The sequence below is a fragment of the Orbicella faveolata genome, unplaced genomic scaffold (genome assembly GCF_042242905.1).
Source record: "Orbicella faveolata isolate gen_17 unplaced genomic scaffold, um_ofav_v1 contig_26, whole genome shotgun sequence".
Lineage (NCBI taxonomy): Eukaryota > Metazoa > Cnidaria > Anthozoa > Scleractinia > Merulinidae > Orbicella > Orbicella faveolata.
This window is the reverse complement of record NW_028301554.1, coordinates 20,337,501-20,363,536: the sequence shown is the minus strand read 5'-3', so window position 1 is coordinate 20,363,536 and position 26,036 is coordinate 20,337,501. Positions and strand designations below refer to the sequence as shown.

The 26,036-nt window shown below is 39.6% G+C and overlaps 3 protein-coding genes across 4 annotated transcripts in view; 2 read left to right on the top strand and 1 right to left on the bottom strand.

The window, feature by feature from the left end:
• The window catches only part of LOC110066699 (A disintegrin and metalloproteinase with thrombospondin motifs 6-like), a 58,551-nt gene extending 36,382 nt beyond the window's left edge, over positions 1-22,169 (bottom strand). The window contains exons 1-11 of one of the 2 annotated variants that reach the window (XM_089296310.1): positions 21,768-22,169; positions 21,328-21,644; positions 20,924-21,086; positions 17,101-17,276; positions 16,478-16,561; positions 15,875-15,999; positions 13,603-13,646; positions 13,408-13,513; positions 13,188-13,340; positions 11,992-12,136; positions 709-810 (exon numbers count right to left, since the gene is read on the bottom strand). In XM_089296310.1, coding sequence (XP_089152436.1) covers positions 709-810; positions 11,992-12,136; positions 13,188-13,340; positions 13,408-13,513; positions 13,603-13,646; positions 15,875-15,999; positions 16,478-16,561; positions 17,101-17,276; positions 20,924-21,086; positions 21,328-21,644; positions 21,768-21,864 — 1,512 coding nt within the window. In that variant the 5' untranslated portion in view covers positions 21,865-22,169. The remainder of the gene's footprint in view (positions 1-708; positions 811-11,991; positions 12,137-13,187; positions 13,341-13,407; positions 13,514-13,602; positions 13,647-15,874; positions 16,000-16,477; positions 16,562-17,100; positions 17,277-20,923; positions 21,087-21,327; positions 21,645-21,767) is intronic. The other variant, XM_089296309.1, reaches the window with a different exon arrangement.
• Positions 2,927-4,084, top strand: LOC110066663 (substance-P receptor-like). The gene has a single exon (XM_089296312.1). The coding sequence runs from the start codon at positions 3,060-3,062 to the stop codon at positions 4,056-4,058; it is 999 nt and encodes a 332-aa protein (XP_089152438.1). The 5' UTR covers positions 2,927-3,059; the 3' UTR covers positions 4,059-4,084.
• On the top strand, positions 8,935-10,373 carry LOC110066752 (tachykinin-like peptides receptor 86C). Its single transcript, XM_020773993.2, has one exon. It carries the CDS (start codon positions 8,982-8,984, stop codon positions 10,020-10,022), a length of 1,041 nt encoding a protein of 346 aa, XP_020629652.2. The 5' UTR covers positions 8,935-8,981; the 3' UTR covers positions 10,023-10,373.
• Positions 22,170-26,036: the final 3,867 nt, after the last annotated feature.

The window sequence follows — 26,036 nt, the reverse complement described above, 5'->3', positions numbered from 1 at the left end:
GGGCGAAATGGGAAAAGTGCTTTGATTGTTAAACAAAGTTTTCTGCCCAAGCATAGCAAACGAGTTTTTCGATCAAAAATCCTGGCTAAAGTTTCTCACTTTTTCCCGCACTTGGCAGACCAGTATTCTTAATATTTTTTTGGAGTTTTAATTGTTTATCGTGATATTTCTGTATTTGTAATTATTGGCTAAGTGTGATTATAATGTTTTTGTCAACTCTATACCTGTTTTACTTTGGTATTTTGCCTTATACCATAGTCGAAAAAGAATGTGCATTGACGTTAAAGTTGTCACTGAGACTGAGGATCCTCAGGTGAAGCTTGTTTCGTTTGTCAAATTTAGCGCTTAAATCAACGATTCAAACTTTCAACTGGACAAAATACATAAATAGGGTATGGTTTTAGCACTCTAGTCTTGAATTGGGCATGTTTCTTAGAGGAAGCTACTTTTTCATCATTATCAATTGGACCGTCAACAAAAGCCCTTCATAACTTATGTTTGGAGCAACTGTGTCAGTCGCAACGTCATAAATAGGCTATCGAGTTGTTGGTCAGGTCATAAATAGGGTAGCAAAAAACGCAGATTTTGGTCATAAATAGGGTAAGGGTTTTGGGAAGTGGGTCGCACACCCCCACCCAACTTTTCTGGAGGTAGCCCCCCTCCGCCCTTCGGGATACATGACAACTTAGTAACAAGTTACCTACCCACCTTACCAGAAGCACAAGCTGTTCCTGTGGCTGGCGGATTCAATTTACTTCTACACAGCTTTTCTCCTTTAATCTCACACCAAAGTTGTTGACATAGACGATGCTATAAGTTACAACGAAGAAAGCACTTTGTTTATTAATCAGCATAGCGCCATTAGTCGCCTTCATTCCCCTTTGGAAAAACAATGTGCTTTGACGTTCAAGTTATCACTGAGATTAAGGATTCTCAGGTGAAGCATTGACGTTAAAGTTTGGAACAAATGTGTTCTTTTCAATAGACCTTTTTCGACTGGGCGGTTTGTTGCCCCATTTCAGACCATGTGATGATACTCTTGAGAATTCTTCCTTTCAAATTTTCAAATAGTCGCGTGCATATGAATAAATAATTTTTAGATGGATAAAAGAACAATTCTCTAGAGAATGTCACGTGATCTGAAATGGGAAAACAAACCTCCCAAGCGAAAAAGGTCTATTGCTCTCTAACCGGTAACTTTTGCAGTTGCTATTCAAGCTTTCCACATAGACGCATTTTGGGCTCGTCGCGCATTCCTTTCCCACATGGGAAAGGAAAGATTGCATGACAAGCCCAGGTAAAGTTTGTGATATTCCGGTCGTCAAGCAGTGCTTCTCCCCATCAGGTGGAAGATAGCTGTTATGGGTGGCGGGTGGCAGTTGTGTAGTTAACTCTAGCTGGTGGTCAGAGTGTAAAGCTCCCCATCAGGTGGCATTAATTTAAAAACGAAAAGAGATTGACTGGTTTTCTTTTAATGGTATAATAATGCCTGTATGGATCTTAGTTCAAGTCTACCAAGGATTCGCGAATTTAACCGGAAACGTACGAGGATCCTTCGTCCGAATCCCATTAAATGGTATTGGATTTCATAGAGCAATCATAAGAAATGGAAATTAACGCCTACGTTTGCAGCCCAAGCAGTCGAGAGGATCGTACTTTTTTGTTTTGTTTTGTTTTGTTTTGTTTTGTTTTTTTGTGGATTTGATTCGTGGTGAAAAGCTCTCGTTCATGAAACAAAACAGGTTTCTTAGAATTTCGATGTATGGTATTAGACGTCATATGTTCTTGGTAGCTTTTAACACCATATAAAGAAAACTGCAATTTGATCAGAAGAGATGTCATACTTGTCTAGTAGTATTTTACTGTAAAATAAACCCAAGATCCTAGCTCCACCGTTAAGTATTCTCTGCATCTGTTGTCAAAGAGAAAAGCTTTGTCCGGGGATAAAATTTTGCAGGGTATTTATTGGCTTTGTATTTTTTTTGCTTTTTTTAAGTTTTTTTTTTTAATAAGGAAAGATATGTTCAATATCTGTCTTACTACACGTTTAGAATCTGTCATTTGGAATGAATACAAGCATCTGTTTTGGGACAGGAAACCCCATTGTTCAGAAAGACCCATTTGGTAGAGTAAACAAAAGGCTTAAGACATAACACCCTCATCTCTAAAGATGATCTATATCTCAACGTGCTTATTATTCCAATGTTAAAATAACTTTTTCTTCGGTTAGCCCAGTTCTGACCAACAATAACAGATTTCTTATCAAAAGCGAGTGCGAATTAATCAAGACCCTTTGACAGTCAAAATAAAACAGAAGCCCTCCTCCAACAGCCTATCAAATTTAAATAACAATTTCCCAGTTTTGGAACAGGTGATATAAAAGGTGTACATTAAATACTGATGATATTCTAAACGTCAATTCAAGTTTCGAATGTAATAGCAAGTTACTCGCATGAAGACAAATTTCTGACACTCTCTGCAATTTGACGTAGAGAACTTGATGTATTTTCTTTGCCTAGCGTAAACTGATTCAGTCTAAATGTCAGAGTAAACAAAGGTGCCTTATTACCACTACCCTGTCAATCAATCTACAATCTTATGTTTTTTCAGACTTCTGTTATCGTTTAAAATCTTTCTTTTCAATCGAGCACATCATGAGCAGAATTTATGCTTTGAAAACAAGGTACAAAGGGTAGAAATAATAGGCGACAAGACAATCAAATACAGGGTTTGAAAGATCATATCAGAAACAAGTGGAACCAGCCATTAATTCAACATATGGCCTTGTGAAAGACCTTCTGTTGATTGTTTTGGATGCTATTCACGAATTTATTGCCAAGAAAAATATATATCCATTTAAAATCTGCCCACTTATTTAACGAAAGCAACTTTACGTCAAACTCATAATTTTCTGGGTGATGTTGTGTAAGTGTAAATGATAAATTATTAATATTCATGGTGATAAGCACTTTATATGTCTTTGGAGCAAGCAATGAGTTCAGGTTAACGAAAACTCTATGACGTAAGACCATCAACACTTTTTCCTCTCTCTAAATTCAATGGCATCGAATACCTCAGAAGTCCACAACCACAGTTATTCCACCGGTCAAGATATCGCCTTTGCAGTGATGTATTCGTTTATTGTCATCATCGGTGTACCCGCTAACAGTATTGTCATCACTATCGTCCGAAAAACACCTTCAATGCACACAACAACCAACTATCTCCTTATGAACTTGGCTGTGGCGGATCTAATCACTTTAATGATTTGTCCGGGAATGTACGACTTCGCTCTAAAAAAAGTGCGGCTCGACAAAACTTTGGGAGATTTCATCTGCAAATTTTTCGCGGGTAATGCAGTTGTTCCAATCACAATTAACGCGGCCGCCTTGACCGTTAGCGCCATTGCCGTGGAAAGGTACCTCGCGCTGGTCAAGCCGTTTTACACCAGGCTAAGATTAACCAAGAAACGGGTTCCTCGTGTTGTCGCTTTCATATGGACATTTGCTGTGTTATCCTGTATTCCTGACTTGGTAACGAACACGACAGAGCCTAACCATCATTCAACTTATCCGTGTAAACGTCCTTGGAGTTTAGACGAATATTTCCGTCACAAAGGTTTCCTTATCTTCACTGGCGTTTTCTTTGGGCTCATTCCAAGTTGCATCATTTTCTTCTGTTATTTTGGCATTTTTCGGGGATTGTTTATCACTGAGACAATTTGCACGGCCCCAAAAGGACCAGAACGTTCAAGCAACGCGGCATTGGAAGACCAGCGCTCAAAGAAACAGCTTTTTAAGCTTTTGTTGTGGCTTATGATACTGTTTTGCACTTGTACTTTGCCGTTTTCAATATTTTTCATTTGCTTAACTACTTTAAAAACAAACACTGTTGTTAATAATCGCCAATATCTGTTTGTTGTTCATAGAATGGTTAGGTTTCTTCTCACTGCCAACTCGTTTTTTAATCCACTCGTGTATGCATTTCAAAGTGCTAATTATCGAGAAGGATTCAAAAGAATCTTTTATTGCAAGAGGTTGACAGAAGAGAACAAATAAACGATCATGGACAGCCAATTTGTAATCATAGAAACAAAACATAACTCTTAAAAAAAAAGGTTGATTCGTATCGCATACGTTTCGTACATGCAGTTGTAGTTAAAAGTGTCGAGAAACTTCGCAAATATTTGTGAAGCTTATTTAGATAGCGGAACGAAAATCCTGCTGTTTAGCTCAAATCGTTTGTGATAAAGGTTAGATGCAAAGTACTGTAAGTTGTGCTGGAAAATTATACTTCGCAATGAAAAGTTTATAATCTTGTGTCAATTAAGATCGATGGAGCTTTTGATAACACAAAAGGCTTAGAGAATCTAGTGTCACACTAAAGCAAACGGTGACTGCATTTTTTTTCCGCCTTCAACCAGCCCCTCAAAAAAATTCTTTGACGCCACTTTATTCTATTTCTCACTTCATAAACCTTTTCCTTCTCTTTGAAAAAAAAAATACGTGTTCAAAGAATACGTGGACGCAAGCAATCCCATTTTAAAAGAAGTCTCAGTTTATCGCAAGTAACAAATACCTGGTTTTCTAGTTACTCCATTAAACCGGCGCAACAGTTTTATTTTGATTGGATAATATTTCTGGAAAACAGCCTTTCTAACGGGGGTGCGAGCAAGGGACAAAAGATTCCATAACATTTATTCTTGTGTGTGGATGTAGTATGCCTTCCAAACACGACGGTTAGCCTGAATACAGCCATTCACCGCTACTTTCGTGTCCACAGTTTTGATCACTTGACATGAAGTAAAAACACATGAGATTGCCAGGCAACAGGACATTAGGACCCGGCCGAATAGCCGGCCTGTTTCTTGTCAGGAAATTGCGGGTGGGGCCACAGTATTTCGTCTAAGAAAGATGAGACTTAATGATCTGAAGAAAGAAACAAGTACAGAATACAGTCAAACCTCGGCCACCTTAGGGACAGATGAAAATGGCCGTTAAAAAGAGGTGGCCGTTATGGGGAGGTAGGGGTGTAATATGACACCTGTATTTTTGGATGGTACAACATTTTTATATTTAAAAAAGGCTGTCTGTAGCATAGAAATGCCTAACACAATCAAAATGGATCAATAAAACACAAACCAAACAGAAACAGAGACCAACGACGCACGGCACGTATCAAGTTTCGTGACCTTTTACAATATACACGGGGTTTTGTACACTCCTCATTTGTCAGTCGTTGATTACTGGCCGTTGTTGAGAGGTTATTCTGGCAGCTGGGACGCGCTTTAGTGACCGTTGCCATTGTGGGGAGGTGGCCGTTATGGAGTGGTTGAAATAAGAGTTCATGTATAGTCCATCCGCCGGGACGAAAAAAGTGGCCGTTGTAGAGAGGTGGCCGTTAATGGAAGTTCGACTGTATGAAGAAAGCCGCGTTTAACGAAAATAACACTAAAAGATAACTGCTACAAAATCTGTTTCGCAGTTTGAACAGGAGACTCAAATTTTACTCATATGTCAAAGTAAAAAAATTCGTATACTAGGCTGTCAAGGAAGCAAGGTAAATGATATAGATTCAGCTCTTAAGCTATGCTTTTGTTCGGGGCAAAATAAAGTGGCCGTATTAACTCGGTGGCCGTATTAAAGGAGCTCTTTAAATTAGAAATCACTGACTGAACTTTTGGTCGGACCAAAATAAAGTGGCCGTAATAACGAGGTGGCCGTAAGGCGAGGTTCCACTTTGCACATATTTTGCTCAACTCGACAGACTTATTTATATCTTTGCTTTGTTGTGTCTGTTTAGCTTCACCGTAATGACCACTGGCAATGGCCGTGTTTCCTCAGTATCAGTCTCGCAAATGTAAATAATTACATTGAAATTTATCTGCTGCTTAAACTACGTATGGTATATTTCATAGCTGGGGTAAAGAAAAACTTACTTATTGATCTCAAATGATATGATATGAATGTTTTTTTCAATTGTTTTCCAACAGTTTGAAATGTTTAGTAAAAAGAGTCACTGGTATGTCTGGGGTTCAAGTTTCGGTGTTTTCATGTTGGTAACTGATCCATGTCAAACAAGCACTATGTTTGAGAATTAGGCCTGTGTCTTCATATCGTATTTCAAAGGGGTATTTTCGAACAAATTCGTGGAGTGAAGTGGGGCACCGTTAACTCCTTAGGAAGTGCTGTTACTCAAAATGTTTTGGCTGCATGATTTTGTGAAGCTAGTTTTTATTCCATTTGGTCTATTGTTGAATTCATTTGTGAATAATTTGAGTTCAACACAACCCTAACCTTAACCCTAAGTTCAGCATTGAAAACCTTTTCTGTTTAGATGAGAATGCAGTTTTGGTAACCAACGGTTCAAAATAATGAAGAATTTGACAAAAGAACTTGACAAAATTTTAACATGTTGCACTCTGGATCCAGGCGCACCGCGCACTGACGTATCCATACGCCTGTCCTCGGCTGCTATTGAAATCGTAGGAACTCTGAACAGACGCATGCAAAGCTAAAACAAAACAAAGCTGAATGAGATTAGACATTATTACGTGGCTAGTTCTGTGAGCGTGCGATATCGTCCAAACCCCGCACTGTGATTGGCTACCCGAGTGTGCAAGATGGTGCTCGGGACTACCCGCTGTGTACCACAAGAACAATTTCCCCGAAAGCCATATAATAAATTCTTTATCGATCAATCTTGCTCGGTCAAGATGATTGGATATTGGCCTCGTTCTTTTTTGGGAGTTTACGGACCTCGCAAAAAAGATCTTGGCCAATATCCAGCCAGGAAGAGAAAGTCAACATTTAGCTAAACGTTTACATTTAGCTGAATGTGCCACCTGTTATGTTATTCCGTTAAAGACTTCATCCGCTTAGTTTTATTCCTACCATCCGCTCTTAATTTTAGCTGAGTAATTCATCACCTGAGTTGCCTTAGAAACGTTCATGGCGGGAAACATTAGCAAAACCAGTAAAATATTAATAACTCAGTGAATGATTTTAAACATCTTCCTCCCAGTCGGCATTAACATTTGACAGAAGTGTAAAAGCGGCGAGAAACTTCTACCTAAAATTGCTTCCTTTTCCTTTTTTTGGAGATTTACACTTCCTTGTCCAGTCAGCTAAACGTCTATGCAGTTGGGCTCCGCTCGCTTGGTTATTTTGTGTTCCCCGTTATTTCGAGTTTCAAACCATTTCCCTTGGATTTGCCCTTCAGTCATGTACTATCGGCTATTTCGAAATCTCGCTAGTTCGAAATATTTTTCGTTTCCCCTGCGAATTCGAAATAGCGGGATTCAACTGTATATTAAAGATCGATTTGCACTCGTAAATAATCGTATGTCTTAATACAACTGTTGAAAGCAAAAAAAAGGTTTTGTCATGTACACCTGCTGTGCATTTAGCAGGAACAAAAAACCTTGCTAACAAAAGGAACTCAATTAAAATAATTGAAGTCTTCGCAATCGATGAATACTTACTTGCTAAAAAGAAAACCATACTACTGTTTGTTGGACCTTTTCTTGTGCACCGCGCATTGACGTTATCTATGCGTCTTTCCCGTGATATAACAGTAATTAACGAAGGAGCCAAGCAGAGGCTTGTAGAGCTAAATGAGAACATGGATGATTGGGGAACACTGGGGTAGATTAGGATTGACGAAATTGAAACTTCTGTGTTAAACTTTTTTCAACTTCATCCATGATGAAGGTTTGCTTGCATTTCGACTAATTTTCTTGCGTAGAAAGAAGTTGGATGTTTAGTGGTCGAAAGGTGTTCGGCATCATGCAACAACATTGGACAGGACGGTGAAAGAAAAACTGTATCTATTGAACTGGTTCAAAGGAGTTTCCTATATATCTAATTTCAAACTTTGATAGCTTCGACCTCTCAAGCTGTTCAAACCCCTCTGCATTAGTGGTGGATTTTTTTAATCATTTGAAAGCACGAGCTTAAAATGAATGAAGCCGAAATATTGTCTTCTTCTTGCGCACCTCAACAAATCTCTCACCAGTGGAAAGGAACTTAAATGAAAACCAGTGACGTTTATCAGCTTTGTTTATTATTTTGAAATGTTCACTGCCTCTCTAGTGAGCTTAACCTCTATGTATGATTTCTAATCATAAATTATCGTGACCTAACAACAAATGGGGTCCATCTTGTCCACCTGCGCGAAGCTGCAACTAATCATTTTGACAGTAATTCAAGTAAAACAATTGGTATTTGACAATTTTATTGGAAACCGATTCCTCGCTAAAAGCTTTTTAATGAAAAGAAAACTAATTACATTGCTGTATGCGAGACACACATTTGAAGTGAATTGATTCTGCCAGTCTCTTAAACGTTATCTGACTAATTGAGCTTGCTTCTCACGATTTGCTATTCCGGTCTCGTGTAGGAAAAGGTAGATTGTAGGTGGAACTATGTGTAATGTGGGCTTCAGACTCTACTGAATAGGGGCTCTTGCATATTCTAGAATGTTCGTTATAATCGTCAGTGGAACAGTCGACGATCATAGACAATTTTAGTAACACCAATAAATCGATCAATCTTGATTCACTTTTACTAAGAAGAAAAGTAAATTCTTCTGAAAGAATTTCAAAACGATAACCATTTTTGTTTTTCAAAAATCAAGCCGCCATCATGAAACCATATTAGAGCTGCACAAGGTCACAAGAAAGACACGAAGGCGTAATAGAAAGTTAAACGTGCAGTATTAACTTTACAAACTTGGACGTCATAGAATTATGACCATATTTCACAGACCCTTTGTCTTTTGACAAGTTTCCTGATGGTTCATAACATGATAAGAAAACTGTATTGTCAAATGGAACACTACATCATGATCATGAATAATCTTAATTTTTAATTACTAGCATTTACATAAAAATACCTCATCCCATTCAAGCTCCGTAACAGAAGGAAGTTCATTTCAGGAAGAGCACTTTCCAGTTAACTGGTTTACTTTTAACTTACCCAATGGCGTCGAATACCTCAGAGGTCAACCACAGTTATTCTACCGGTCAAGATATCGCCTTCGCAGTGATGTATTCGTTTATCGTCATCATCGGTGTGCCCGCTAACGGTTTTATTATCACTATCGTGCGAAAAACACCTTCAATGCACACAACAACCAACTATCTCCTTATGAACTTGGCTGTGGCGGATCTAGTAACTTTAATGCTGTGCCCGGGAATATACGACTTTGCTCTGAACAAAGAGCGGCTCGAAAAGACTTTGGGAGATTTCATCTGCAAGTTTTTCGCGGGCAATGCAGTTGTTCCAATCACAATCAACGCGGCTGCGGTAACTGTTTGCGCCATTGCCGTGGAAAGGTACCTCGCGCTTGTCAAGCCGTATTACGCCAGATTAAGATTAACCAAGAAACGGGTTCCCCCTGTTGTTGCATTAATATGGACAATTGCTGTGTTATGCTGTATTCCTGACTTAACAACGAATACGATAGAGCCAAGCAATCATTCAACTTATCCTTGTAAACGTCCATGGAGCCTAGACGAATATTTCCATCACAAAGGTTTTATCATTTTCAGCGGCGTTTTCTTTGGGCTCATTCCCAGTATCGTCATATTTTGTTGCTATTTTTGGATTTTTCTTGGATTATTTATAACTAATACGATTTGCGCTACCCCGGAATGTTCAAGTAATGTGGTATTGGAAGACCAGCGCGCAAAGAAACAGCTTTTTAAGCTTTTGTTGTGGCTTATGATACTGTTTTGCATTTGTACTTTACCGTTTTCAATATTCTTTATCTACCTAACCACGATCGACAGGATCACTATAGCAAATAATCGGAATCGCTTTTTCATTGTTCATAGAATGGTGAGGTTTCTTCTCACTGCCAACTCGTTTTGTAATCCGCTCGTGTACGCATTTCAAAGTTCTAACTTTCGAGAAGGATTCAAAAGAATCTTTTGTTGCAAGAGGTTGACGGAAAGGAACGAATTAACATTGAAGCGCAAACAACCGGAGAATGAAGAAGAAAACAATCCCACCCTATAAGAAAAACTTTTTGTTGCTTAACACAGAAATTTCATCGGCAAAGCTATGATTTCAAGTCCCTCACTACTAACAACTAAAGATTAAGGTTAGCTAAGAGAGTTTTCAAGAAACAGTCAAGTGTCGCAAAGGCTTTCCCATGCCGCGCAGTATTGTTGACTGTGGCGGGGGACTTTTGCGGAACTTTGTCTTTACGCGTTTAGACGTACTGGAGGATTATTGACTTGCATTGTGAAATGTTATGTTTATTTTTAAGCATCTGAGAAACGTAGCTTCTAGTGAGACTTTTTTTTTTCAAATTTGTTATCCTTTCGCTAAAATTGTCGGGTAAATTAAAACAACATCCTTCATACATCTTTCTTTGTACAAATAATCGACGTTTTGTAAAGAGGGACACCTGGAACCGGTTCAATCTGAAGTTGTAGGAGAATAGAATACTATTGACTATTTACTATCTTTCAAGGAACCTTCTGGACGAATTTTCGTTCGGCGACCTCACCTGGCTTGCAAAGGTTCAAGTCCTCAGTTTTTATCTATCGTCGAGTTAATTTTAATAGTTCGGCTAGCAAACACAGCCAGTGAGGAACAGCTGGTTTTGTAGGCGGCGTTTTGGCGTGATAGTAAATTTACTCATCTCAACATATCAATAAATATTTTCTAAGGCCCCGTATTTTGGTTATTGAAGCTCTCGCCATGATATGAGTTATCACGCGGACCGTTTCATCTTTTCAGCTTGAAAAGTATTAAAAACATTCAATGATGCTTAATTATCTCACGGTGTACTTTTGTTGTGTTGCATCTTATTAAAATCGACATTTCTGTTTTTCGCGCACTTGTTTAATCTGGAACAGAAATTGTAAACGCGGCGTTGGAAAATGTCTCTTCCATTTTTTGAGGAAGCAAAGGGAGAGAAGTCAGGGAGGCCAAAAGACTTTTGCATGATTGAAAATTCCATATCTGTTATAAAATGTTATCACACGACTAAGTTAGCTGAGAAGGCCAATAAATAAAATTAACCAATTAGATTGCTCCATCGCCGGTCCAATATTCTCTAAGTATTGGACCGGGCACTGTCTTGAACGATCTTGCACGATCACTCTTGAAGATTTTCTGTAGTCTTGTGGCTTACGTTTCTGAAAGAACTTGCTTTCACATAAAAGATTCTTTTTCTTTTTCTTCCAACTCTCTTTCCCTTTTGTTTTGTGTAACATCAGATGTAAGTATATGCCTAGTCGGCTCTCAATCAGAATTGCACGTTTGATTTTTGAGGTGTTTTTCCAGTCAGTGATTGTAGCATTTTTTCCTAACATTTTCAGTCGTGTAATAAACCTCTTATTAACCAAGCCAGTTCGAGACCTTACTGGTAGAGTATCGGCCTTCGGTCTTTTTTTGTACGGTCCTCGCGGAGCGTGCTGCCAAGACCTCGGGCCGACATTCCCCCATTGCGGCCCTCGCGCTTGGTTAATAAGATAAATATATTGAACGCTTCCAAAACCAATACTCTGGTGCTGCGTACGGTTACCGCGATGATGAAGGAACAAGGCAGACGTTTTGGTAACATGAGATAAGTCAACAAATGCTGGTACAGGAGTCCACACCTACTAGTGGAAGGACGGTACCATTGCTTCTTCAGAAAAATCTCAAGAATCAATGTCTGAGGACGTGTGTGCTTTCATGTGTAGTCAATAATAATATTATACCAACAGAGTTGCTCTCATTACCTTGATAACTTGAAGCTTAAAGTAACTCGACTTGCATTTGGGAGAGAGGCAAACTCGCGCGGTTGAAGCTGATGCCTGTACGCGCGGTTGCGCAACGCTTCCAATGAGGGGAGAGCTTGAATATACCGCGCTTCCTGACATTACTCCTTCGTTCTAGTTCTGACCACTTTCTCACCTATCGTACAAACCGACATCGGCACTAAACTAATGAATAAGAGCAAGTCTTTTCAGGGGGGAGGGGAAGGGAATACCTTGTATTTGTGACAGTGTCTGGCTCTGTTTCCATACTGCTGCCTACACTGGTCGTCCACAGTGAACGTGACTCCCGGCATCTCAGTAGGCAACTCCAACGGTTTGCCATCGGCTTGAGTCCTCAAACACTTGCTTGCTTTAGAGCTACGGGAAAAAACCTCTGCAGGTTAGATAATGGACATACATGCGGTAACAAGAATGATCCAATGCAGCAATCCGTATGATGGACGCAATGGTGTTTCGATGGCTTGAAACTGTTTGCTTTGCTGCAGTGGTTGTTTGTTTGTTTACTTGTTGCTTTTTTTGACTCGTTTCTTTCTTTTTTTTGTTTTTGCCTCGTGGACGCTTTACCAAATGCTGTCATCTCAATAAAGTGTGCCACCTTAGGATTCATTGCAAAAGCTTATGTTCATTTGCATCTGTTATTGTATGCTTGATTTGCGTGAGTGCTATAAATTTTAACAAGCTATTTTCAGGCAGGCTAATAGGATCAGGTTTGTTTTGTTTTCCCATATTAATGCGTGGTCTGATCCTTTACTCTCACGGTGTCTCTATTACCCCAGATGTATAAACGGCTACCGGCTTATTGCTTTTTAATGCTGGGGGTAACCTTCTAATGGAATAGTATGTCATCTAGTCGTTTAGTTCAACAGAAACTGGGATAAGCTCTGGCTGTATGGCCACTTCACCCCACGTAGACTTTTAATATATTTACCTCCGTCATCACGCTTCAATCGTTAGGAAAAAAGGCGCAATTCTGTTTTTATGATTTGTGACCAAATTTATACAAACCTTACTGTTTCTCTCACTGAAAGCGAATTACGGAAACTAAATGATAACCATTGTAAAGTGCAGTTAGAAAATAGCCCAAAGAAAATACGCGCGCCGATTAGTCAACCATCATGCATAGAAATCGAGAGCGAATGATCTAATTGTTTTAATATAAATCTACTAGTCGTTCAAAACTTTATCTAAATCCTCTTCACAGACACTTCGAAAATGCCAAGAAGCGGCCGTCATTTTGTTGACAAGGACACACTGCTACGCTACTCACTATCTATCACAGAATAGCTAGTGAATAGCGTAGCCAATCAGAGAATGGAATTCGTGATAGAACGCCAGTAGATTTATACTAAAACTCGATAGAAACACGGTACCTTTTTTTCTATTTCTTAAATACAAAAGCAACTCTCACTTGAGGAAAGAATGGATGTAAGCTTTACTGCACCATGACCACTTCATAGTGCCGCGGCGATTTCTTGCCAGCCATTGCGGTGACATAAGGTGAGGTGTTGAACCAGCCGAGTCTGGGCACGTATTCCCGTCCCCATCATGATATGCACCTAGACTAATTGAAAGAGTAAAATTAGAATTGTGGCAGTGCTTTTTCCAAGCGAGATATATCGGAGACTTACTTGTGTCCAATTTCGTGCGCGACCGTAAACGCGACATTTAGTCCGTTGTCTTGTGAGACGCTGCATCGTTTTTGGGGGTCACACATTCCATGCAAAAACGCCATTCCTGTGTGGAACGAAAGAAATCTTCCTAAGTACAAGGAGTTCACCGCAAGTAAATATAATCAGAAAATGACTGAGAAAATATTTACCTACCCACAGTGTCACAAGCGGAGTAACGATTAGCGCATATATCTTTCCTGTCACAAAAAAGTGATAATCAAAGAAATTAGAATGTAGAACATGCAAATTTTAGAATGATATCATTTCTATTTCCTCTAAATTAACTTCCCCGATACTCTATTTTGCTATCTGTTTCTCGCTTATTCTTATTACTCTAGCATATCATTAAACAGTATTCTTTGTATCCCACTGTATCTCCTGCCTCACCTTAACGCCTATGTTTGTGCCTTAACTCGTCACTCGGACTATACCTCCAAACCATGACAATCCCTATGTTCCCTTTACTCATTTTTTCTTTACGCGTACTAACTTTACCACCTCCACGTTTAATTTGTTGCAAGCTGCAATATTTACTGCATTTTAGTTTGTTTTCATACCTGTGTAATAGCCAATTCCCTCTATGAGGCGTGTCTGCAGGGAATCATGGCAGTTGTATTCATCAAAACAATCATCCATGCCAAGATGCACGTCTCATGGAGGCAATTTGCCATTAGCTACTTTAAGAACAACTTTTATGTTCGTACAAAGGTTTAGCTTGCGAGCAAGCTCTCTCGGAGTAGGGTGATACTTCGGGGTGGTACTGGGTAGGGTGATACTTTGGGTCATGTTGCAGCTCTCGTAAGGTCTCACATGAACGGCTTGACACCCTTTGAGAGGACAATGGAGCAAACAACAGGAACAATGCACCTAGCCCCAAAAACAATAACAGCTGCTGCAATGACGACAAATAGAATTACAAGCTTACGAGAGCTGCTACACTACCGGTTACTTTACCCTACTCAGACTAAGGTAAAGCTCCTTTGCAGACTTATCAAAGTTAATATATGCATTCATTTTCTTTCAACAGGTCTATATTTTACTTTGCCCGACCATGAGTTGAACCTGGGACTTCCAACTGAATCTACCCCACCTCCATCGGTATTGAACTTGGATGCGTTGTTCAAAAGTGCTCGGGCTGGCATGGTAATTGTTAAATATAACAGTATAAAAGAAAGTGAATGGCCTCTGACACTTCAATTTTTACCCAAAATGATATTCTGCTTTCGTGTTATTTGTCCTATTTTTGCGCTTTTCCATTACTCTTCCACATCTTTCACAAAGGACTACAGTGGAACCTCGATTTAACGAACCTCTATTTAACGAAGTCCTCGATATAACGAACGATATTCTATGTCCCGGCCAAAGTCACAGTAAAATGTATGGAATAGAACCTCGATATAACGAATTCTTCGATATAACGAACATAATCCGGAAGCCCAAACGTAAAATCTACCTCGATATAACGAATTACAATGTCAACACCCGACGGAAGATAAACGCTGAACAGATCAACAGTCAACAAATCCTTGTAATCCTCATGGTAAAGAGACAGCAATCTTTCAGTCAACGGCTTATTATATGTCATAGACATTGGCACTATAGTATTTCGACATCAATTAACTTCTGCTCTATCTTCTTTGAAATCCGGAAATGTTGGGTAGTGCAACATAACAACACTAAAGTCCGTTTCCTTGTTTACATAGACAATTTTCTGTATAACCTCTATGTTGCAACATTTTTAAATCGCTACTGTGAAAGTGCCGTTCTTTTGTACACAAAAGCTGCGCGTCTGCTTAGAAGTGAAAATAATTGATATTGAAAGCCACCATGCTTAATGAATTGCATCTCAAAACGCGGCACTTCTGGGTGACGAAAATTGCATTGAATTGCGTGACAGAAGTCACCTGTGTTACAAATCAGTCATTAACTATGACCTCGATATAACGAACATTTTGGTCGTTTCCCCTCAAATTCGTTATATCGAGGTTTTCGATATAACGAACCCTCGATTTAACGAACAAATTTGGCCGATCCCCAGCGACTTCGGTAAATCGAGGTTCCACTGCACTGGGTAAAAGCCAGTCTTTACGGCAAAAAAGGGCAGAGGATTCTTATGTTGACATCAATAGACCCTCATACTGTCTCTAAAACGACTGACAATGCCACAGACTGTATCAGCTATATTGGTTTGTGGCTTCGCCTATTACCAATATAATATAATTTAATTACAAGAACCTTAAGATCATAGGAACAATAGACCACGTATTTCTATGGTTTATCGGTTCAGCCTTGTAAACTGTCGGCAGAGGAGATTATAATCCGGCGAGTGATAAACGTTCCATTATACGCGGGTCAATAAGTGTCATAGAAATGCCTGGTTAATTCCGTAACTGGACTACTCCTTGTCTCAGATATTAACAATCACCTGGTTAACAGCACTGCTCCATCGTAAGTTGGATTTTCACTGGATCTGTCTTTTGTGATCCACTGCTGCCATTTACAGAAACTCTCTAGAGTTCTGTCACCATGGTTTGTGATTGACAATCCCTTCTAATAAGCAGAAAATAAACACAAGCAAGAGAGGATGAAGTATAAGAGAGTAAATGCCCCATGTAGGCCATATTCACTTGGTATTTCGTCTTTTAGACATGGTACCCAGCTCTTCCGCGGATGTTGTTACCACGCGCGTTGCGTGGATGTTTTCGTGGAGGTTGAAAATGCGTGTAAAGCGGCTTGGGCTGACTACGTGTACAAAATCCACGTTACAAGAATGGCTATTTGTAGACCATACTGGGGTCTTTGAGACCGGGAGTGATCTAGAAATAACTTGTGAGGGTTTACGTTACGATAAAGGCCTATATAGGGGATCAACTCTCATACCCTTTATGACAGAAGTAAAATGAGGAATTTCATGGGGCATTATGACTTACTTGTAATGATGGATTTCATTTGGAGCTCTCGGAAACGTAATTAAATCACCGGAAATCGCATTCGGACAAAGTTCGACAAATGGGCTTTTCTTACTTACAGGCATGTTGTACAGTAACATCAGCCTGGAGACTTCAATGTTTATCTTTGTTCCAATGCTTGGATCACGATATAACTCGGCGACCTTTAAAAATGGGAAAAACAAGTCTCGTTATGCGCATGTCTATAGTCTTCAATAACTCGTAACTCGGACCACATCGTTACGATGAAAGATTTTCAAGAGGCATAGGGATTTGAAATTATAATCGGAGGAAGTAAAAGATACTTTTGCTTAAGTCTAGAAATCCCTGTGTAGTGCAAACATTGCATTGCAACTATTTAGAACAGAGTCACGTGGTACACGTTGGTAGAAATATTTACAGTTTCTGGATTTTCACCTGTTCGGCGTCTCATCTCGTTTGATAGATTTGGCCTTTTTATTTGACGCATTCAAAATCGCTTCACGATCTACCCACAAAAAAGCACTTTTCTCTTGCAATTCGTCTAAATTTACTTAGCAAGTTTACATTTCGAGGTTTCCTCCGATTCCTCGATAATTTTACACGTCGCAAAAATAAATTTGTATATTGTCAGGTGGCTCCTTAAGAATCTCAATCTTCCAGACAGTTGTTCGAGGTGGTCCGATCGTTTAGCCCTTAGGTCAGCTATTGTTGGTTTACTTACCATATTCATAACGGTCAATACATATTCCTCAACAGACTGGTTGCCATGGTAATTGATCATGTCTCTATCAACAACAACCAAAAGCTGAATGGTGACCTCAGTGTCCAATGAACGACGCTGGCGGTGGATAAGTTCCTGCCAAAATTGCAACTTTGAGTTTTTCGAAATCCCATGAGCTGAAAACAAGATTTGAAGAATTGCAATTAAAGGAATATTATCGTGGATGTAGAAATAATAATAACGACAAGAAAGTTTACAATAACCGAGCTGTAAACTTCTGAATGAATCGCTTAGTTTTGACATCATAGAAAGAAATCCTGAGACACTGTAGCTTAAGGGTTGCAAGTTTGGGCGACCGACACAATTTTTACCTATATTTGAAAGGGTTAAATTTTACGAATAACCAGTTCCAAAGCTGTAAAGCTAGATTATAGTATGATATACAGCAAAGCATGAGCGTACACAAAATCCTTTGGCTCTCTTCCAAAGGTACTAAAACGCGCTCTGAAAATATAATTATAACCTTGTAACCCCAAGAGTATTATCGACTAATGTCTTTCTCAATTAAAGGAAAAGGTCATCAAAAGAAAGCGCTTTGAAAATTAAGCCCTTTCTAAACTTGCAGATTCTTCTTCTGGGTCAGAAAGGAGCATCTTATAGTCAGAGCCCTCAACAAGAAAATAACTGCGTTGGCTCATTAATTAAACGTTTTTAGTCTCTAACTCAGAACTTTTATCCTTCCCCTACATTTCCTTTTTCCGTGATTATGTATCATTTTATTTTATATCTCAGTTGATACACACGTTGTGATTTGTCAATTTATCGGGCCGTGTGTTTCTTAACGGCCGGATAAAATATGAAGCCGTTTCTGTCACCAAAAAGTCTCGTGATTTTTGTTTTTTTGTGTGTGTTTTTTTTTTTGTTTTTTTGTTTTTTCCAACCAAGATATTTTAATCCTTCCTCCTTCAAGAGGTCAGTTGAAAGAAAGAAGTCGACACTGGAGATTAAAACAGCTTAGCGGTATCTGAAACAGTTGTAGCTCTAAATCTGTTTTGTAGATACATGTTGCAATTGGCCCTCTTAAGTAAGAAGGAATTGCTTCGAGATGGCTGCTAATGTTACGTCATGAGAAAACCAAATTAGAGGTAAGCGATAAAGAACGGATCAGTTGAAATCATTTTGGTAGCAACTTAAATCCCTTTTAATTACGGCTTTCGTTTTCAATTGAAGTCACTTTAATAATTTTAATTACGAACTTTAATCAGCGTTGGAAGAGTTGCTTCGAGATGGCTGCAAAAGTGTTACGTAAGTGTCAGTATTTACTTTTTAATCTGCGTATAAAAGGAAAAATTAATTAAGAATTAAAAAAAAAAGATAATGTAACCCGCAGATAGTGTCACTAGCATTATTGAAACGTTATATGCCCAGTACAACACTCTAGGTCAACTTCTCAGACTTCTTGTATCTTAACTATGCGACAAATGTCGCCTAAAAAATCTTAAAGCGGTTTATAACTCTCCTAAATGAACATATGATGACATGACTGCAAGAACCGTTAGAGCACCAATTACTAAATATCTGTAAATAACCGTGAAGATCTTTATAGATTATGAGACCATCAACGTACTTTTACTGACAATCTAAGGCCATATCCTGAAGAATTTGCCAATCTACATTTCAATCTACAGGATTTGAAAACAATTAATTCCGGTAATACTCAGATAACTGGCAATGGCAAAAGCTATCTATGTTATTTGTGAAATATGTACTTACAAGATCTTTAGCGTAGATAAATGACAAAAAGCAACGGCGATAAGCTGTTAAAACCCATTATCTGTTATTTTTCACTGAAAGCTTTTGCGCGAAAGTTATCCGATTAAGAGAGCCTTACTTGTAAAACCGCCCATTTACAATCTACAAATGGAGAGTACGGGTGGGGTTTAAACTGATTGCTGAGAATTGCTCAAAATTTTAACTGCCAGCTGACAAAATGAAGCTTTTGTCGAATACGAGATCAGCAAAGTTAAATGAGAGCTGCGTAATGGGAGGAAGTTTTAACTGATCGCTGAGATCACATCACATCACATCACATCACATCACATCACATCACATCACATCACATCACCCCTATATCCTAATTAAACGCCAAACACCTAGGATTTGTGTGAAACGGGCACGTTCTTAAAAATCACTCTTCCCCTTTTCCTCAAAAATGTAACACCGCTTCACTAACGGAAGCAGCCAACAAGAGCTTGATTTGAGAACAAAGTCCTAAACTGACCAGTGAATGTGTGATAGACTCGTCCTGACATGGATCCAGACCACGGTACTTAAACGGCGTATTTACTAGTTATGCAACGAGTGGCTTATCGTGAGATCTTGATTTTTAAATACCGACTGAAGTAGCATGAAGTTTTCTCCCCTTACAGTCAGGTTTTTCCATAGTCCTTATAAACTATAGAAAGTAGAATTCAAGAAATAATTTGTTCGTTATTCATATTTCAATATCGTCTCGTAAAATCTTAAGTGAGCTAAACGAGAACATCTTTTGCGAAGGGAATTTCAGTGATACCGTGATGAACGTCGGGTACTGGCCCTCGTAGTATGTAACGGATTTCTAGCCTCCTGACTGGCTGTTTTTTACAAAGCATGGGATAGATATAGTTACAGTCAGTCGTTTAGTGGAACTAAAACACGTCACGTGCTGCAACCTTGCTTTCGTCCAGCTAAGGTCATTTATACCGAAAGAAATCGAGTTGTGTTACTGAATTTTTATGGCGCATCTGTTGTTTTTCTTTATTATGCGATTCGATTCTTAATGTGACTGTACAAAAAAGTTACGTATACGGACGAAGTCAGTGAGAAGGCACAGTTCTAAAACGTAGTCGAAAATTTCTGAGAGTGATCAACTTCTTATTTCTCCCCAGAATATCAACACATTATTACCGCAGAGAGGTGATAAGAATAGAGAAAATCATCGGCTCCGAGCTAACCAGCATGCAGACGTCTGATAGGTCCTAATGTTATCTTCGTTTCCCGCGTGAAAGAAGCAATTTCTAGACATCTTCACTTGCTACTTCATGTCAGAAAATAACACAAGAGGAAAAGTACAGCCGTCAGTGAAGAGAACTACCATTTCGAATGGTTACATGTAATCTGGTACGCAAGAGCTTTGCGCGCGTAAGCGACCGAGAGACACGCTCCTTGCTTTCGGATTATTTCGACTGATATATTGGCCGAAGCCAATAACTGAGAATAATACCGGAATTTATAGCCGGGCTAGCAAAAAAAAAAACACCGTTTGCGGGTCTTTTTTTGACACATAATCGCAGATCTATTGTACAAGAACAGCATACTACAAGGTCCGGCACGAGGGCAAAACGCCCGGGGGGTACTACCATATAAAAAGGACGGGGGTGCTTGTCGGAAATTTTGTGAAGAGCCCAAGATCCTGCTTTGTGGGCAAATTTTTTCACCTCTTAGAGGTACCAATTCTAAAACAGCAGTTAATCTCCTGTGATATTTTTTCGCCTCAATACCCTAAAAGGCACCAAAAAGCTCCCGCTCTGGACCTTCTGAAGCTGAACACCCTAAGAGGTACGACGAGTATCCCTGCCCTTTTTACATGGGAGTCCCGAGGGGAGGGGGGGGGGGCGCAAAACGTCTGGTAGTCAGCAGGGTAATTCTGCTGCTGTAGGCTCTTTCAGCAGCAGATGGCAGGATTAGCCTGAGTTATTTCATCGCCTGTCGGAAAAACGCAGGCAATGATCTTTGACCTGTGACTCCAACAACAAATTAAAGAATAGCAACGCTTTCATCTTACCTTGGGGATGAGTGGGTGAAGGAGTACATTTCCGCGGAAAGGTCGAACTTTGCGGCAACGATGCTAACACAGAAGACCTCTTGTAAAACAAATGAGGTTGTTTCTTTCTCTTGGCCATGGGCTCTATGAAATAGTCTTCCTCTGAAGTTTGTATCAGCCCCATCTGTGATAAAAAAAAGAAGAAAAAAACACTAAAAGATTTGCAAAGATAACCTTCCAGGGCAAAATTTGAACAGTCTAGACTTCGTCACGCGAGAGTAAAAAACACGCTTCATCTTTCAACACTTGCACTTGTGATGATAGAAGCTATGAATATTTTGCCGGGATCGGTTAGAGCATGAATCAAGAACAGTTTGTCAACAAAACCGTCCTCGCGGAATAAACAAAGAGACGTTATCCCTTACCAGCCCGTGACATCCGCTTAGTGCAACACCGGATTGCGAACGAAAACGCAAACTTCCAGTGTAGTAACAGTCTCTGGATAAATTCACTCTCGGTGGCTGATGCAAGTTATCTAAGATTTCACTCGTGAACCTGGGATCCATAAGTTTGCGGTTTTTCCTTAAATCTAGCAGGAATTCCTCTCCGAAAGCACGAAATCGCACATACAATCTTTCGTTGCCAATAGCATCCTTTAATTCGTTGCTCAAAAACGATCCAGTGTTTGTCACAACCTGGGGCACAATGACTTCATATTCTTGAATATTTTTCGCGAGGTCTTCTGTGGAAAGAAATGATTCCCAGAATGATTACATCAGTCTGCATATCCCAAGTCACGAAATACAGTGGAAGTAAACAAATCCGTGACGATAAAGGCAAAATATAATAATACACTGAACTCTACCTTGTTGACGATCGCGGAACGATTTTTCAGCAGCAGAGTTGCTCAGTGCAGATAGAGGAAAAGTCAGAAATCCAGCAAATAAAACGAGTCGCCACATCGTCTTTCTCTTCGTGTATTGTTTTAAGTCGCCAAGTTAACTTGCCAAACGTCAAGATTGACAGAGGTTCGAGTGAGCTTATTTGTCGGCAATCTTTTCTTTCAACACCGGATTTTCCAAACTGGGTGTCTCCCAGACGAAGAGATTACTTGCTTGGGTGAGAACTGTTTATATTCCTGTACAAAATTTACCCGTGGGAAATTCTTCCCACTGACCCCCAGAAAAAGCACAAGTCTAACGCGTTCTATTCTACCAATGAACACCATGGGGGCAATTTCCTAATTACGTCAGGGGTTACACCGCGAAAACCAACCGCACTGGATGATTAAAATGCCTTACAGAAATTTCATTATCCTCATCTGAAGATGATATTCCAACTAATGACAATAAAATCTACACGTGCCAAGTTCATCGGAAGGATACAGTTACTCTTGGATTTAAAAGACTTTAAATACCAGACGTGTTTATATGTGCGGCTCTGTGACCCGTCGGTCGCGAGTTTGACATTTATTGTAAACGCAATAACCGGGTTTGTTTGGGCTGTAAATTGTGTTTTGTTTGTTGGATTAAAGTAAGTCGCGTTGAGCTGTTATAAGCTGTTATAATCTCAACGCTTGAAATACCCAGAACGGCTTACTGATAAGCTCTCTTATGCACCTATACCGTAGCTGGGGGTGGGTGCAGAGGGGAAGGTGGTTTGTTTCAAAGTAATTGTGAATCTGGCAAGATTTATCCATACAAATGAATATATGAGGAATAAAAATAAGGAACAAAAACAATTAAAGCAATTTTATTCCTTGGTACGAAAGACGCTTATAAAGGATACTCAACTGGCAGGGGGGAGGGGGGGGGGGGGGGTGAATCATTTGGCTTTTTACAAACGTGGCCGAGGAGTACAACTCGGGACTACCGAGAAACAACTCCAGCTAATGGCTAGAGCGGGACTTGAAATCGGGGTCTGTAACCTTTCGGCCACGCTGCCAACCCCCAGCAGCTTTACGTACGGTCACTGACCATCGTAATTCATTTATATCGATAGATCTTTGTTATCGCCGCGACTTCTGAGCGCCAGTTCTGCCATCAGATGCCAGCGCCATACAGGAGCCCATTACTCGAGGCGTGCAACTGCAAAGGCGTTTTTACAAGTAGGTTTGTTTTAATATAGGCCTTTCCCGCGTAAAGAACTGTTTCCGATGACGTTCGTTACTACTTTCCGTAATGGGCTCCTGCCCCTTAGTGAAAGACCTTTCCGCGTTTAATTCAACTATTGATATTGGTCATGTAACATCTGTCGACCCTGCTGGAAAGAGTACTGTAAAATTAGTTTAACGGGCAAGTTTTGGGAGTCGTATCTTTTACACAAGGTCATAGCTTTGCAAAGTCGATAAATTTTACAGACGTTTGTATGCTGGGGGCACAAACATGCCTTCCAGCATACAAACGTCTCTAAAATTTTCCGACTTTGTTCAACCGTATCGATAAAAATCGATAACTTAACGTTTGTCTAGACAAACAACAGGATGATGATCGCGAAACTTTTCACATGATTTTTTTGGCGGTAAGTAATTAGGAGCGTTATTTACAAGTTCCTATCACGCTTTTTCGTTTGTGGTAACATCCGAATACTGCGATCTCCATTCATTCACACGCGGAAACTGGCATCAGCTGATAATGATATGTTTACAGTAGTTTTCTTCCTGTATTGCTTATCGTGTTTGTGTTGTATCAAACAGAATTATCAACGAAGATCGCGTAATCTCAGGAGGAACGGAGAGGAAGATCGTAAGTCGGGCTGAAGCCAGACGTATTGCTACGGGTGTTGATCATTTGCGGCGCGCAGCGGTTCTAATAATAGCACGCGTGATATGTACACGCTAACAGATGCATGTCTCAAAGAGATATGAAGCTGTAATCGTACTAATATTTAACAATTATTCGCCAAAGGCGAAGTGAACATTGGTGAATATTCACCAGTGTTCGCTGAGCCTGAGGCGAATAATTGTTTTAGTATAATTTTCAGAGATGAATATCAAGGACTACAAAATAACGTTATAAAACATAGAACGCTGTGGCTAAATGACCGGCAGCCGGTCAAGGTTTTCAAATCACTAAATGACCGGAAGTTCTTAATCGACATATGATAGTTTGAATTGGATGGGTTCCTTCGATTCCTTAAATTTGAGAAAAATGTCAGACTGCCGGTCATTTAGTGATTTGAAAACCGTGACCGGCAGTCAACCTAAAGAAATTGTGTCGCAAACCATGGTCTCGCTATCTGAGCCGAACGTAAACCAAGCGTTAGACTTGCGAACTATACAGCTCTTCTGGATCGCTTGGCAGTTCTTAATCGACATGTGATAGTTTGAATTGGATGGGTCCCTTCGATTCCTTAAAATTTGAGAAAAATGTCAGACTGCCGGTCACTTGGTGATTTGAAAACCTTGATCGGCTGCCGGTCATTTAGCCAAAGCGAACATAAAAACACAGACGCAATTGTTCGTGTGCATACACGTATGCAGCCGTAGTTTTAATAATAAGCTTACATTTACATCGATTGTCAATCAATTTACTCATCGAGTTCGGCAGTAAAACAAACGAGCGAAACAATACGAAAAATAAATTCATCCGATACCTTGTTTTATCGTCGTTGACTTCATTCACAGTTGTCATCATCGCCTAAAAATGAGTAGCTTTAGTTTGAAGAAAAATAAATTGCGGTCAATCGATCTGACCTGCTGGCGATCGACGCAACCACTGCGTTTACGATTCTTAAAAGCCTTGAGTACGAGTTCTTGAAAAGATTTTTGGTCCAAGGCCGAGCGCAGTCATTTTCGAATAACTGAAAACTTCATTCAGCAACTGTCCACCATGTTTACTTACCGAGATGGCAAAGATGGCGAGCTTAGTAACCTAGCGGGGTGAATATAGCGTCATATAATGAGCTTTTCGACCAATCAGAATGTCCAATTCTTATATTCACCTCTGAAAATTATACTAAAAATATATAATTAACTCAACATTGCTTATTTCAACTGACCGATAGATGAAAGTGAAAGCTACGGTAATCGTACTGAAGTTGATTTGAGTTGTGACTCACTTGTGTGTTAGAGGAGATTGGGGTCACTGTCACGTTTGGTATTTAACATGAGGCTTTGCTACTGAGTAACTCATTACATAAAGTCTGTGGCCCTACGGCACAGCATTGTTTAATAAAGCAGTTGTCGTCTCTCACATTGTTCACTGCAGTTATTTCATATGTACTAATCTGCACTTTTGCCACCGAGTGAGTGCATAGTCTGGATATACTGTACTAAGTTCTCAGTGGGTGGTACTTTTAACAGTACACATGAACCTGCGGGATGGCTTCTACCATATTCGTCTCTTGCATGAGAATCAAGTATTTTATAACTCCAATTATCAGTATGTTAGATACTGACAACGATGTTAGATACTGACAACGATACATTCAATTGTCAGAATAAATGACGAATAATTTTGTAACAAGAGTGACTCAAAAGCCATCTTTAGACATACTGTACTGATATCCCTCTTTTATCGAGTCACTGTGATGTAGATTACCAGCGTGGCTTTCACTATAATTAAGCTGGTCCCTGAGCTGGTAAATTATTTTCCTCAGACATAGCAATCTCCAATCATTGACGGTAATTCTGTTTGCATTAAATACACCTGCCCTGTACATGGTAAGAGCGACCGTAAAATAACAGAAACATCTGGCATTGAATATTACCATTGAAACGAAAAGTTATTACTCTAGACTTCCGACACGTTGAAATTAATATTTCTTCTAGTGCAAGAATTGTTCAGTTAGCAAAACCTCGAGCGATAACTCATCTTTTGACGTACGCGACAGCCTTCCATTTAATGTCACGCAACGCAAAAGCTTGGAAAATTACAAAACGAAGAACCCTGTCGAGCTAACACGTTGTAAAACGTCAAGTTCCTAGAGGTTCTTATATCTGATAAAACTAAAACCTCCGAAAAAAAGGTAATTTTTTAAAAAAATTATGACTGCGTCACATGAAAACCAAGAATACATTACACTCATCTGACACCACGTACGCGTTATTTGATACCACCACCGAGAAACATTCCTGCACAATATGCGAATATAATAAACACAAAAGCGACAAAACTAATGGGACAAATAGAAA